Source organism: Leptonotus elevatus, chromosome 5 (genome assembly GCF_054856555.1).
Source record: "Leptonotus elevatus isolate MCC_2025b chromosome 5, RoL_Lele_1.0, whole genome shotgun sequence".
NCBI classification, from domain to species: domain Eukaryota; kingdom Metazoa; phylum Chordata; class Actinopteri; order Syngnathiformes; family Syngnathidae; genus Leptonotus; species Leptonotus elevatus.
In genome coordinates this window covers 12010745-12024735 of record NC_141243.1, presented here as the reverse complement: position 1 = coordinate 12024735, position 13991 = coordinate 12010745, and the positions used below count along the sequence as shown (strand labels likewise).

At 39.9% G+C, this 13991-nt stretch overlaps 1 protein-coding gene across 6 annotated transcripts in view; it reads right to left on the bottom strand.

Moving 5' to 3' along the window:
- The window catches only part of pde4d (phosphodiesterase 4D, cAMP-specific), a 153998-nt gene that overhangs the window by 14567 nt on the left and 125440 nt on the right, over positions 1-13991 (bottom strand). For all 6 annotated transcript variants that reach the window (XM_086077092.1, XM_086077093.1, XM_086077096.1 and 3 more), the window contains exons 2-6: positions 12687-12878; positions 9893-9929; positions 9722-9798; positions 8775-8824; positions 5115-5227 (exon numbers count right to left, since the gene is read on the bottom strand). In XM_086077092.1, coding sequence (XP_085933218.1) covers positions 5115-5227; positions 8775-8824; positions 9722-9798; positions 9893-9929; positions 12687-12878 — 469 coding nt within the window. The remainder of the gene's footprint in view (positions 1-5114; positions 5228-8774; positions 8825-9721; positions 9799-9892; positions 9930-12686; positions 12879-13991) is intronic.

The following is a 13991-nucleotide window of genomic DNA, read 5'->3' as shown; positions in this document are numbered from 1 at the left end:
AAACGTGTGAGTCGTTCTGCATTTTGCCCCATTTAATTAATTGCCGACTTGAGAGAATATTGTTCACGTGACAGCCGAACGACACTATCTGAAACATTATGTCATAGTGAAATTGGTAAGCAGAGCTGCCACGAGCTCTGTTGGATGCACATATTAAGAGTCAGCTAACAACTTGTGATTTGTGAAGATGTGTCTCTGTCCGCTAAGATGGACCAAGAATCGCCATTTTCAACTGTCTGATTACGTGGACGAAGGATAGCGTCAAAGCCAAAAGGTAAGCAGAACTGCAGTGTTAGCATTAGCACACTAGCATAGTACAACTTGACAGTGCTTGTTTCTTTTTTATGTATTTTTTGGGGGGCTTTTAGCCTTTAATTGAGAGGACAGTTTCTGATAAACGGCACATACTCGAATATGTGGTGAAGTCGTGCAGGCAGCTTTATTTGTGTCCGCTGCATGCACAGATCGGCAGACATGTTTTTCGAGACGAAGGAGCTGTTTGACATTTTGATTTAAAAAAAAAAGAAAAGAAAGAAGGAGCATAAACTGAGCAATGGGAATATTAATAGGGATGTTTGATACCACTTTTTTCAGACCAATACCAGTATGAGAGTACTCAACCCTTGTGTAGCGCCAATATAAAGCTTTTGATACCCAAAATTTGCCCCCAAAAATGACAGATCATTTGAACGAAAGACCCTTACATCCCATTATAGCATTTTTCCTTAAAATTGCATGAAATTAATGTCAAGCTTCTATTCTTCTAAATTCTAGTTCTTGATACGGATACTGGTATCGGCCCCCAAAGCGAGTATCGATATCTTGAAATGAGGCATAATAAGGAAATAATATCGGTACGTGCCCATCTCTAAAATCTTAAAATTCCCACTTGCTACAACTTGGACTAGAAATATGCAATCTTTTGCCATGAAAAATGCTCCAGTTTCTGCCAAATTTCAAAACAGTAAAGCCAGATCAATAGAATATAATGCATATGTGTGTTTGGTGAGTGTCTGGAGGTAAAATGTATCAAAAAGGTAGCAAACAGGTTTTTCTTTTACTTAACACCATACGAAGTGAGCGTCATTTATGGCCACCCACACCCCCACACCCACCCACCCACCCACCCACCCACCCACACACACACACACACACACACACACACACACACACACACACACACACACACACACACACACACACACACACACACACACACACACACACACACACACACACACACACACACACACACACACACACACACACACACACACACACACGTCTCTGTTCCGCGATGCACGCCCGTACGTATGGATGGATAACCTGGGAAGGAGGTGTGAACGAAAAGCATCGGGTACAAATTGCAAAGTGTCACACCAGGCTGAGCAAGGCCCCTAAAGCAATTTGTTGTTTGGCACACTGACCAAAAATATCAACTCCTTTCCAAACGACACCTGCACCTGCTAATGGGATTGGAACTGAAATCACAATCTAAGCGATAAGTATGTGACTACTTTGTTTTTCTCCCAAAAAGTAGGATGCTGTACTTGAGTCCATATGGGTCAATGTACAGTATACCATGCATTATATTACAATCCCACATATTTTGTATTTACCTTAATATAAAATCATAGAGTATTTATTCTTAAAGAAGACATAATTTTTTTTTTAAAGGGAAATCATTCTCAAACAAAAATTATGAATCGACCTGTTACAATTATCTTAATTTTAGACAATAGAAAGACTTTAAAAAAATGACTCTAAAAACATTTAAAATACACATATAAAGACGAAGTTGCTTTATAATATTTGGAATTGTAATCAGCCAATCTATGGCATGCTATTGTCTAATCATAAAAAGCATTTACGATAATAGGATGTGGTTGCTAGGTGATTAATCTGCTTAATGTGAACTTTCATAAAAAATGTTTTTTATTTTTCTCTGCTCCTTGTACATTTATCTATGTATAATTTTTCGTTGATGCTTTGTTTTTGTTCTTGTGTTAATGTATGTACTGTATTTTTAAATCAATAAATAAATACATACATAAAAGACACATAAATTGATACATAATCGGTTAATTATATCTGTAATTCTAAAAATAATAAAATGCAATAAAACACAAGAATGCTTATGAATTCTATTAGTACTTTTTTTTTTACATTACATTAACTATGTATAGAAAACTATTTTTGAAAAAAAAAATACACATTTTAAGTTCACCTCTGAATCACGGTGTAAGAACTAAATAAAATAAACAAAAATTACATTTTCTTCCTCAACACAACAGCACCACCTGTTGGTGTTCGAAGCGTACTAGCTCTAAGGAAGCGTCATAAAAACACCACTTACACAACACTAACTCACTCCTTTGTACCTACATGCTTCTGCAAATAAAGTCCCATTTCTGTGGCCCGTTTCTTCCGTGGCACGTTCCACACCACACACAATTCCAATCAGACTGTCCTATTTTGAGAGAGAGCAATGTGTTTTCCCCCCCCCAAGGCTGTCCAATAATTTGAGCCACTTTTCATTTGCACTAAAAGGAAAAATAAGGGCGGCAAAAATGTGAATTACATGCAACAATTCACTCAGATTCGTCAAGATGATCAGATTTGCAACATATTATTATTATTATTTAAATCCCAAACAATAGACGGTTTTCTTTTAAAAGTTCAGGGAGCTCCCCGGCACAGTAGCACGTTAAATTGTCCTAAGTTAATAAAGTTTCCCCAAATTCTTATCTAACTCAAATGTTAATATTTCACTTATCTTTTTTTCTTTTTTTTCGTTAAAAGAAAAAAAAAGGTTCAGGCCATCAAATGTTTGGGAGTGTGCTTTCCCATATTCACCGCATGAGGAACGGCCGCGTGCGTCTTTAAGTGAATGCATCAGCGACAATGTGATCGCGGGGCCGCTTGTAGGTCTGTCGCTGTTGCCATGGCAACCAGATATAGTAAAGCCGCGGATGCTAGGGCGAGACTCGACACATATTCCAGCATTCGTGTGAGCTCATGTGTGCGATGCCAGTTGACATCAGCGCCTTTTGTCTTACCATTCCCATGACCCACCGACTACCCTCTTTTTTTTTTGCATGTGACATCACCGCAGCTGATCAGCATTCAGAGCGAGTGTGCTGCACACACACACACCGACGCTGACTGAGCATGCTCCTTGGCTGCACGATGACGCTATCGCTGGCACGGTAGAAGCGACGTGCTGGCAATGCTAATAGACGAGCGGCTGTCATTAGCGACGTATGCGTGGAGACGACACGCAGTCAGCATAACAGCGCACGAGCTTCAAATTGAGGTGATGCTGAATGCGCGAATGGACCAAAATGACTTTTGATCACTTTGTTGTCCTTGCACACTTCTGTCACAAGATGTCGCCAAAGCCCTGTCTACATAGACATTGGTGTCAAGGAAGTAAGTGAAGGCCACAATTTCATTTACTGCATTTGTTTGAATTCAAAGTATTTGTAAGCCATTTAAATTTAACGGTAATGTGGCAAGACAATTTTAATCAGTGGTTTTACTTAAAAAAACAGCCCACAAGAAAATATGTGGCTTTTCAAGTTCCTATAACATGACTGACATAAAAGGTAAAGATATAGAAGTTTAATAAAAAAAAAAAATATATATATATATGAAATAAGAAAATAAAAAAAAGTGTATTTCAATGATGCTTCTATTAAAATTGATCACACATAAAAGTTAAATAAAAATTATACCTAAATAAAAGTTTAAAAACAAACTGTTCTTAACAAATAAAATGCAAATGTACTGTACCTAAAAAATACAAAATTGAATTGTCATTAGTCAGCATTTTCTTTTTTTCATAATACTAGAAAGAGCCACAGTATAGCTAGTACCTACCACACTTTGAGAATGACAAATCGAAATAATACAAAAGGGCAGTAGTTTTTGTTACATTTCAAGCTATGCTGAATCTGCGTGTGAGTGACTAAGCGTGAGCTGTGGCTGATAGCAGCTCCTGTGTGAGAGAGCTCATTGTATTTGTATCAGACTCATTCCAGTTCAATTAAAACGGGCAAAATGAATTACACTAAGATATACTGTAAAACAACATTTAAAAAAAACATCGTTGTAAAGATATTTAAGGATTTCCGTGTAGGTAACATTCCACACAAAAAAATTGCCATGTAGCAGTGCCGAGGTAAGTGAACGGCGATGTTACGGAGGAACACTATTCACAAAATTCAAGACACTCCTGACTGTGCTTTACACATTTTTAAAAAAGGAATAGTTTTGCCACAATTTTGACTTTAACAAACTAAACAAAAAAATAATAATGCAAAAGAGACATTCAACAAAAAAAAGTTTCTCATCCTTTAAAGGCATTTTACTCTGTCAGACGTCTACATACTCACACTCTTCAAACTTCTAAATATTCTCAAAGTTAACAAACAACTAGTTCTCCCACATTTTTATAAACATTTCCAAATCAAGAGCAACCAACTTATTATGGGTATTCGGGGTCTCACATGGGGGGGCTTCAAACCCATCCAAGCTTGCCCATTAATGCGGCCCTCGGCTAATTATGTCGTCAGAGTGAGACTTGGGTAGCAGCTTCTTACCAACAAAACAAACAAAATGGCATATTTGTGGACTTTGAACAACTGCATTTCCTCAAATAGCGGCACCTGCAATAATAGACACCCTGCCCCAGTTATCATTGAAAAAAAACAAAAAAAACCCAGCACACTTCAAAAATAATGGCAACATTTTAATCCCGCATACTTAAAAAATAACAGTGAAGCAGACGTGGCAACTGTAAAGCTGACATTCCCAGCGGGGCTTCAAGAGAAAGAGCTGCTATTTAGTGAGATATTAATAAATAAAGCCATGTATCAATATTGTAATATTATGAATTAAGCCCTCCACACAATAAACACCATACCTCCAACATTATCATGTTTAATCATGCTAACAATATTTTTGCATGGTCTGTAGAAACCCTATCAAATTCAAACTTTTTTTTTTTTTATACCACAGATGCCTGGCACTCTCTGCAGTTGAGTAAACAAACCCCAGGGGCCGCCATATGAGGAAAACCAGTACACCAAGCTACTTGTGGTCATCCTTACCTTATTGGAGGCCATCTCGCTGACCGAGTGTCTGGTTTGCAGGGTCTCCAGCTGGTCCAGGCACCAGTCCAGCTCCTCCAGAGTCTCGGTGGCCAGTTTCTGGTAGGCCTCCTCTGCGGGGACCAGACAGGACGGTAAGGGGTCAGTAAGGGCCCGCTTCAGGGGGCTAGTGGACGGCCCAGGCCCGGGGTCTCCCACCCCACACACGGCTAAGCTGGGATACCCCGAGTAGACACATGGGCGACTCTTCATACTGGACGGTCCAGCTCTTAGTGTGTGTGTGTGTATGTGGGGGGTGGGGTCTAGGGAGTAGGGCCTTGGGGGTCTCTGTGTCCAAGAACCAAATCTGTAGTCCTCTTTTCGGAAAGTCAGACAGATTCGATGTCAGCCAGTCAATTAAGGGTGTCCAGATGCTAACGATTAGCCATAGAAGCGGGAGAGCTGCCCAACGCACGCACACACACACGCACACACACACTCACGCCACTTCCTGCCTCAGCAGCTCCACAATGTCATTCATATGAAAGGCGCACTTCCAGTCATGTAGCAGGATGAAGAGCAGTCCGCCCGCGAGGAGGGAGGACGGAGACGCGCCGGATCCGACCGGGGGGCTCACAAGCGCCTCGGATGCCCGCCGAAGCATCCTGACATGACTACCAAACACACGCAAACACGCAGCGCACGTAGCACTAGCACATGACGCTTCAGCCTCCTCGTGTGTACATCAAAACATCCGTCACGGTAGATTCCTGCATGCTAGTCAGACAGATGCTGTGTGTGTAAAGGGATGGAGGTGGGGCGCGGGGGTTGAGGGGGTGGTGGTGGTGGTGGGGGGGATCTGCTGTTGCTTCGGCGTCCCTGGTAGCCAAAACGTGCTGTACCTAAAGCCTGAGAGGACTGCACTGTAGATGGGGAAAGGACGGCCACAACACATGGACTGGATTACAAGCGGCGGAGGAGAGCTGCTGCTATATGGTGTGTGCGTGCACATCAGATATATGATTAGCATACAAATACGCTGAGCGGGGGGTGGGGGGTTGGGGGGGGGGGAGGGGGGTAAACAACTAACATGGCGGGGGAGACGACAGATGCCAACGCTCGGGGTTTTTAATGCTATGTGAGCAGGACACATTCATTTCACCAACAGCCATCCACTGTGTATTAGTGGTTCACTATTCACAAATTCTAGTCCCTCAGCTACTGCCGTTTTTTCTGTACTTTCTTTAAGATGTCCACTAGATGCCGCCAAAGTACTACCTGAACGCAGAAGTGGCACAAGAATTTATGTCAAGTATGTTGATAACGTTTTCGAGGTCAAACTTGAAAGAAAAAAAGAAAACATTTCAAAAATGTGATATACCAGAAACACAACTGAGCCCAACTGAAAACCTCGCGCTGTTCCTTACGCATGGGCGGCCCTTCCAATGCTGTCACCTCTCTCTTATAACTACCGAAGTCACACAGGATTTGGTTTGGATCATAAATGATATTTGAAGCACATTTCTGGCTGACTTCCAAACTGTATGACCTCGAATCACATGACATGGTCACTAGATGACATCATCTACCTTTGGGGCTTTAAAGACATATATAACCTTGCTATCGAGTGACAATAGTGTCAGTGCGGTCACACAAAACGTCAACAGGATGCCCCGTTCATCAAGAGTCTCCCGTGTCAGCCCAGCTCGTGTCAACAATATCCTCCTTCTCCTCTTTCTGTCACAATAATCCTCCTTCCTCTCCCACACTCGTCTTATCTGTCTGTTGTCTTTCTTCCCCGTTTCCTCTCCCTGGCTGGGGTGTCATCGACTGGGGTGCTACCCTTTCTGACAGCGACTGCACTGACGTCAATGACATTCTTCTCATGCTTAGTGCGACATCAGACACCGGGTGCTCGGAGAGGCCACTCTGCTGCTGCTGCTGCTGCTGCTGCTGCACAGACGCGCGGCTGCAGACAAACCACGAAGCGGAGGAGCTGGGCGGGTGAAATGGGACTCGGAGGGAGGGATGAAAACCTTGAGGGAGCCTGAATCACAAAATGTGGACTAAAGTGTTTAAATGAAATAATTATGGATTAGTCTAGGCAAACATTTTTGATTACAAAACGGATTGTTTGTATTTTCTTTCATTTTACTAATATTACAGTATAAATACCGACGCCTACAGATATTCTTATGACATTAATGCATATTACATTCTTGAATAATCAATTAATTCATTAAACATTGTGACAATTGATCAGCATAGGGGTGTCAAAATGAGTGTGTTAATTTTGAGTTAATTTAAAATTCCTTTAACGCCACTATTTTATTATTATTATTATATATTTTTTTATTTTTTTTATTTTTTTTTAAACGTGCGATTAATGACCGCCCCTTACTTGGAAAGCCTGTACTGGGGGAATTCCAGTCGCAACACAGCAGATACATCCACGTCAAAATTTAGCGGTAATAAATTTAATAATAATAATAATTTGTGGAGACTGGGGTCAAGTTAAAAATGTGCAGAATTTCACAAGTTACTTCATGTTAAAGATTAGACAGCTCTTAATATGTAACGAAAAATGCACTGAGCTGTCATCGTCTTACAAATGCAATTATGCCATTTAGTGGCAAAAAAAAATACCACAACACAAATCAATATCAAACGAATTTTTTACAGTACAGTACCATCCTTTTAATTTTTTTAAACTAAATTTTATGATTTATTATGAAATTACTGTATCAATGACTAAAAGATGCAGCCATATTTCTATTAGTTTAACATTTGTTTCCACTTATGTTAACACGAGTATGCAAAGTTAGGAAAAAATATTTTGTTGAACATTTTATATATATATATATATATATATATATACCTCCTGTTTACTTCAACCATGAGCTAATCTCCCCTGACCTCCCTGCCTGGCCGTTACAGGTCGTCAATATTCTCAAACAATCACGTCTGTGACTCACAGCTGTCACCGCTTTATGGCAGGGCCCATAATGGCTGCTAACCAGTATGATTGGGCTCTAAATATAGCGCGGCATCGACAGACGTCCCATATAGGAGCGGGCGATTTATCGGAAAGTCATTCCTGCAAGGAGACAATCTTGAGGTTTTAATGTGGAGATACAGTACCTCTCTCATTCCATGCATAAATACACTTGACTGTGAAATATGGATTTTGCCATGAATGGTCTATTTCTGGGGCATATCTGGAATAGCAAATTAATTATCGTTAGTAGTAATAGTAGTCGTATTAAGATGACAAAAGTGCTATGAGTTTCTTTTTTCCGACAAATATTTTTTCTGGTATCGAGAAAGCAAGGTAAAAGATTTGTCAGAATATTTCTTTTTATTTTATTTTATTTAACCTATTTCACACTTGCCAATTCTCTTTTTTCATTCAAATAACCACAGCTTGCTCACGGTCACATGCAAACAGTATTAAATACCATGGTCACGAAAGAAAGGATGTTGAGTCATAAATAGCCCCCCCCCGGACCGCAGTTTGAATACCCATGGTCTACATTGTGAGACGTTAGATCAAAGTAAAGTGCCACTCAAGGACAAGTGTGTTCTACCGTCAGACAGCCGGCACATCTCAACAACGACAATAACCATCATAAAGTAGGTCAGACAGTCTCACATGATGGAATATTGACATGATAGACAAACCTGTAAAGGTGGTCTTGGTGATGGGCGGTGGGTTGCACATGGGTGATCTCCTGTTGTGAGGGGGGGAACACACGTCATACGTTTACACATTATTGAAATGATATTAAAAACTGATAGCAATTGGTAAACATTATGTCACGGTAAAAGTTGTGGACAAATGTATTAAGAAGGTCACATGGATATACACAACATTGTGGAGCAACCACAAATTAGAATCGACTTGGTCGCTCATTGTCAGTAAAGACGTAATCTCCAGATTGTCTGGAAAACTTTACAGAGAACTCTACTGTGTAATTCCACTGAGAGATAAAATTAAAATAGTGTCAACAACAGCAACTATGAACTGAGATAATTACATATGTTTGTCCCAGATGGGGACAGGGAGGAATCAACGTATTTGAGGGAGGAGTCTATTCATTTTAAGCACCCAGCCACTAATTGCTGCAACTAACAATAGCTTTTATGAACTTATGAACAGATAATAACACTTACTACCCATTTTTGCTCTCTGAAAGGAAAAGGGAAGCATCTATTTGAGAGAGGCATTTATTTATTTAAGTAGATGGGCTACCCAGTGACTAATTGGACCACAACTACAGAGTAGAGTAGTTCAACAGTAACTGAAATTTTGTCTTAACTTACTTACATAACTCAAATGGGCCAAGCAGTTCAATCTTTAATGTTCTTATGTGCACAATTGGGTTTCTAAACTTGGATAAATAAATAAATAAATAAATAAATGTTAAAATGGAGGCATCTATGTGAGGGAGTTCATTACAATTAGATCATGCAGCCAGCAACCAATGGTGGTACGTTGTTGCTGTAGTACCACTGATGAACAGAGGAGGGGGCACAAAGCCACACTGTGAGAGAACACGACATATGTAGAGCTAAAACTGTTGCCTGAGGATTTCCCAACTAACTACAGTAAAGTGGTGCAAACGTACTTATTAGACGCTCTGTCTTGCTGCAGGTTGGTTAACGCACCAAAGTTATTCCGTACAGTTCTTAGGCTGGCAAGGACCTGAAAGGCAGAAGGTGAGAATATTGTTTTTTGTTATGATTTGCAAGAGATGTACAGTAAATGCTGAACAACCAACAGTGGTGAAAAAGCTCACCTGTGCAAATGGCGTTACAATCATGTCGTCTCCATGGCTGGAAAACACACAAGAGAAACTTTAAAGCAACAGCATGTAAACTTTTTTATTTTAAAGGCTTTAACATCTTGACACTGATGTTAAGTGGTGCGGTGGCTACCATGGTGACCAATTACTGTCCAGTGTTCATATTACTTTTAGTATGAAGTCTTGCAAAATTGTTTTTTTTTAAATGATCCATTACATTTTGCATTAAAAATATATTTATATAAGACTCATAGATGTAAAATAGTTGTATTTATTTTCAATTACGTCACAATAATTTATAATGCAATGATTACACATGAACACACGAGGTTTACATAGAGATGGCAGTTACGCTTTAGGCCAGAGGTGGCAGTCACGAGTAAAATAATTTGACAAACTTCACAATGCTTTTTTAAAATTAAATATACTGCAACAGACAAACATCATCAAAAGTGTCTCAAAAGGTTAAAACATGTTTTTTTTTTTAAATAACATTTATAATAAAAATGGGCATTTAAAATTTTACTTTTGGGATGAAACCCCAAAATGACATTCATTTCAAAATAACAATTCCACAGTTTAATTCAACACAGAATAAATCAATTCAATATAATTATTAGGGCTGTTCACGAATTGGCGGTGGCGCAAATCGAGTTGTGAATTGACCGTTGAAAACGAAGGCCGAATCAGAATTTCTGGATTATAGTCAGAATAGCTTATTGCCTTTTGGACAAGCACGTAACGTAACAAAAGGTCAGCGTGAGGCGAAAGAAGAGGGGTGTTATCATATGATACAAGTTTTGTGTCTGTCATGCACTCCATCACTGCCACATGTTGACTTCACATCAGCAGCTGGTTAAGGCACTCGTCCCTTTCAAGCCGGCTTCCAAAACCTTGCGCGGGCGCTGCAATGTAGTGACGCAGGAAAAAGCTTTTCCACGCATGAGGATTTCCTATTCCCTAATATCATTCATGGATTCTGGGAAAAGTCAACAGGATGGCGGGCGAGGGAGAGGCCTTTACGCATTTTGCTCCTCCTTGAAAGGAATTTTTTCAACTACGCGGACCGTGAGTCACACGCACTCGTGCTGCTGACCTCAAAGCTCCCCATTTGATCAGGTGATCGGTGCTGCACCACCAACACAAACGAACATGACATGACATGCTGGCTGCCCACGCGTCACATGGCGGTTATAATGTATTTAAACGCTTGGAAAGCAACATGACTCCAACTTGGAGCACAGTCTTGCCTTTGTTGAAAACATTTTTTTTTTTGGAAAATTTTGACATTTATTTGGTTGGGCATTGTAGAATGTCAAGTCTTAATAATACAATTCTCACATGACAGCTTCTTAATGGGAAAATGCAGGGCTTCTTATAATATTGTGACTTTTTGATTAGCACAATTTTAATATTCTTATAGGCATGACTTCTTCACTGCAGTAGTGGACCATTATCTTGTAGTATTATTATAATTTTTCTTAAAAATATGTAGAATATTTTTAATGAACAAAATTCTGATTGTTTTTTGGGCCAGATTTTTTTTTACTGCAATATTCTGGCATTATCTTGCAGTACTATTAGTATCATGGCTTTTTTTTTTTTTAATTATGCGGAATGTTTTAAATTATTTTTAATAAGACAATTCTGATTATTATGCTTTTGGGCCTGTTTTCTTCATTGCAATATTCTGGCATTATATTGTAGTATTAGCAGCATTATGACTTTTTTTTGACATTTTTAAGTTTTAAATATATGCAGAATGTTTTTAATGAGCAAACTTCTGATATTATTTTAGGCCTGACTTCTTCACTGCAGTATTCTGACATTATCTTCTATGACATTATGACTTTAAAAGAATAAAACAAAAACATTTTTAACTTTTAAAAATATGCTCTATATTTTTAATTAGCAAAATATGCTCTATATTTTTAATTAGCACAATTCTGATATTCTTTTAAGCCTGACTCATTCACTGCAATACTCTGGCATGATCTTGTAGCATTATAACTTTTCTTTCTTTTTCTTTCTTTTTTAAATCAATTTTTAAGTTTTAAAAATATGCTGAATATTTGCATGAAATGTGTTTTATAAATGAAGCTGAGTTGGGGCTATTTCAGGATTCTCTGTGTACCAAAAAGTGTATGTTTTAATCGGGTTAATTGAAAAAGAAAAGAAAAAGCTGCAATAAGGGCCACCTAGTGTGTATGGTGAATGCAGGTCATTACTTTTCATCAATCCATTGCTCTATTCCCCATCTTGCCTTTCAGGCTCCCATCAAGAAGCGACATTTTCAGCCAATAATTCCATTTCCTATACGACCGCTTCATGTAACCGGATAGCAGCGGTGCAGCATGCTATCAACATGTGATGGAGGCAGTGTCAATCAAAAACCAGCATTATTATCATGTGAAGACTGAATTTTCAGCACCTGCATCCGATTGGTTTGTGCAGGAGTGTCGAGTCGATAAAGGCCAGTGTGTCAACGACAAGCGTTTAGGCAGTGATTTAAGATACTTCACGATGGGGCCTGTGCGCGACGCGTGATAAGAATAGATGTGACACCACTCGGTGGGCTGTTGGTCATGCACACTTCCCACCAGAGCCAAAGGTGGCCCATGTGGCAGCTTTATGACCTGTGCTGATAAACATCCAGCTGTGGCACTCAGACATGCACTCAGACAGGCACAAAAAAAGGTCTAAAAATAGAACAAAAAGCTTTCACCGCAACAGGGGAACACGCAGGTAGGTTTAAAAAAAAAAAAAAAAAGAGGTCCGAAGCACTCACATGTCGCTGGCGATGGAAGAGTTTCGGGACATGGACTTGGGCGAGAGGTCGTAGTCGCTGTCCGAGCGGTACAAGAACGACTCCCTCCGCTGGCTGTGGACAAAGTTGGCCTGCAGGATGAGGCCCGATCCTGGACTGGCCATCGGGTCCAGCGGGCTGCGACCTGATGACGTTCCATTGTCCACGTCGAAACTGTGCAAAAAAAAGAGAAACGGGTTTGGATTAGCGACTCGTTTTAAATCGCCATACACAACCACCTTCTGCGGGTACGATTCAGAAACACCCAAGATTTGTGAAATGCAAAAGTAATATGTAAATATTTATGTAATTTATCATCTGAAATGAAGTATTTAACATCCGTCCATTTTCAAAACCTAACATTGCCCTTGAGCACCAAGTTTGCGCCGGTGACGAGCACCTGTGTCACAGGCAGGGGAGAGCTGTTGCTCAGCCATCCCATAATCCCGTCTGGTTGTGAAGGAGGGGGGGGGGGGGGGTATCCCATGACGCACAGCTATGACGTCACCCCCGCACATAATCATCATCCTCACTGTGGATAAGGGCCCGTCCTTAATCCGAGGTGACGTACTCTGTCGCTCGTTCTCGACAGGATGACGTCGGCGGCGTGTGGAGGCATGCGGTACGCACGTGGACGCTTGGAGCGGCGGACAGGGAAATACATTGTGAGAGCGCATGAATAGTTTCTCATCAGAGCTGATTCATAGCTTTGGTGTAAAAAGTGGGATTAAAAGAAATGAGGTATGTGGTCGCTGGCAAATAAAGACTGTGAAAAGTCCTTTATCAGTGTTCAAGTAGTCTTAAGGCTGAAGAAAATTATTTCAAAACTACAGTATTCCCAACACCCCCCCCCCCCCCACACACACACATATGTCCCACAGGAAATAATCTTATTTAAAATGAATAGATTTATAACAACTTCCATTTCAACAGTCGTAATTAATCGATGACTTCAATAGTTAACTGACGATAAATCGCAAATTTCATATCTGTTCCGGATGTAGAATAGTTTTCATAGTATGAAACATTTTCATGCTTTTGTTAACATCAAAGTGGAAAATAATGTTAAACTAATAGAAATATGGCAGCATCTTTTAGTCAATGATGCAGTGATTTCATAATTATTCATTAAAAAATGGAGTTAAAATTAAAAAGGTACTGTAGTTTAAAAAACAAGTAAGGGCCGGTCATTAATTGCGCGTTAAAAAATAAAGAAATAGTGGTGTTAAAGGAACTAATTAACGCACTCATTTTGTCAACCCTGGTAAATAGACTAACCACAAAACC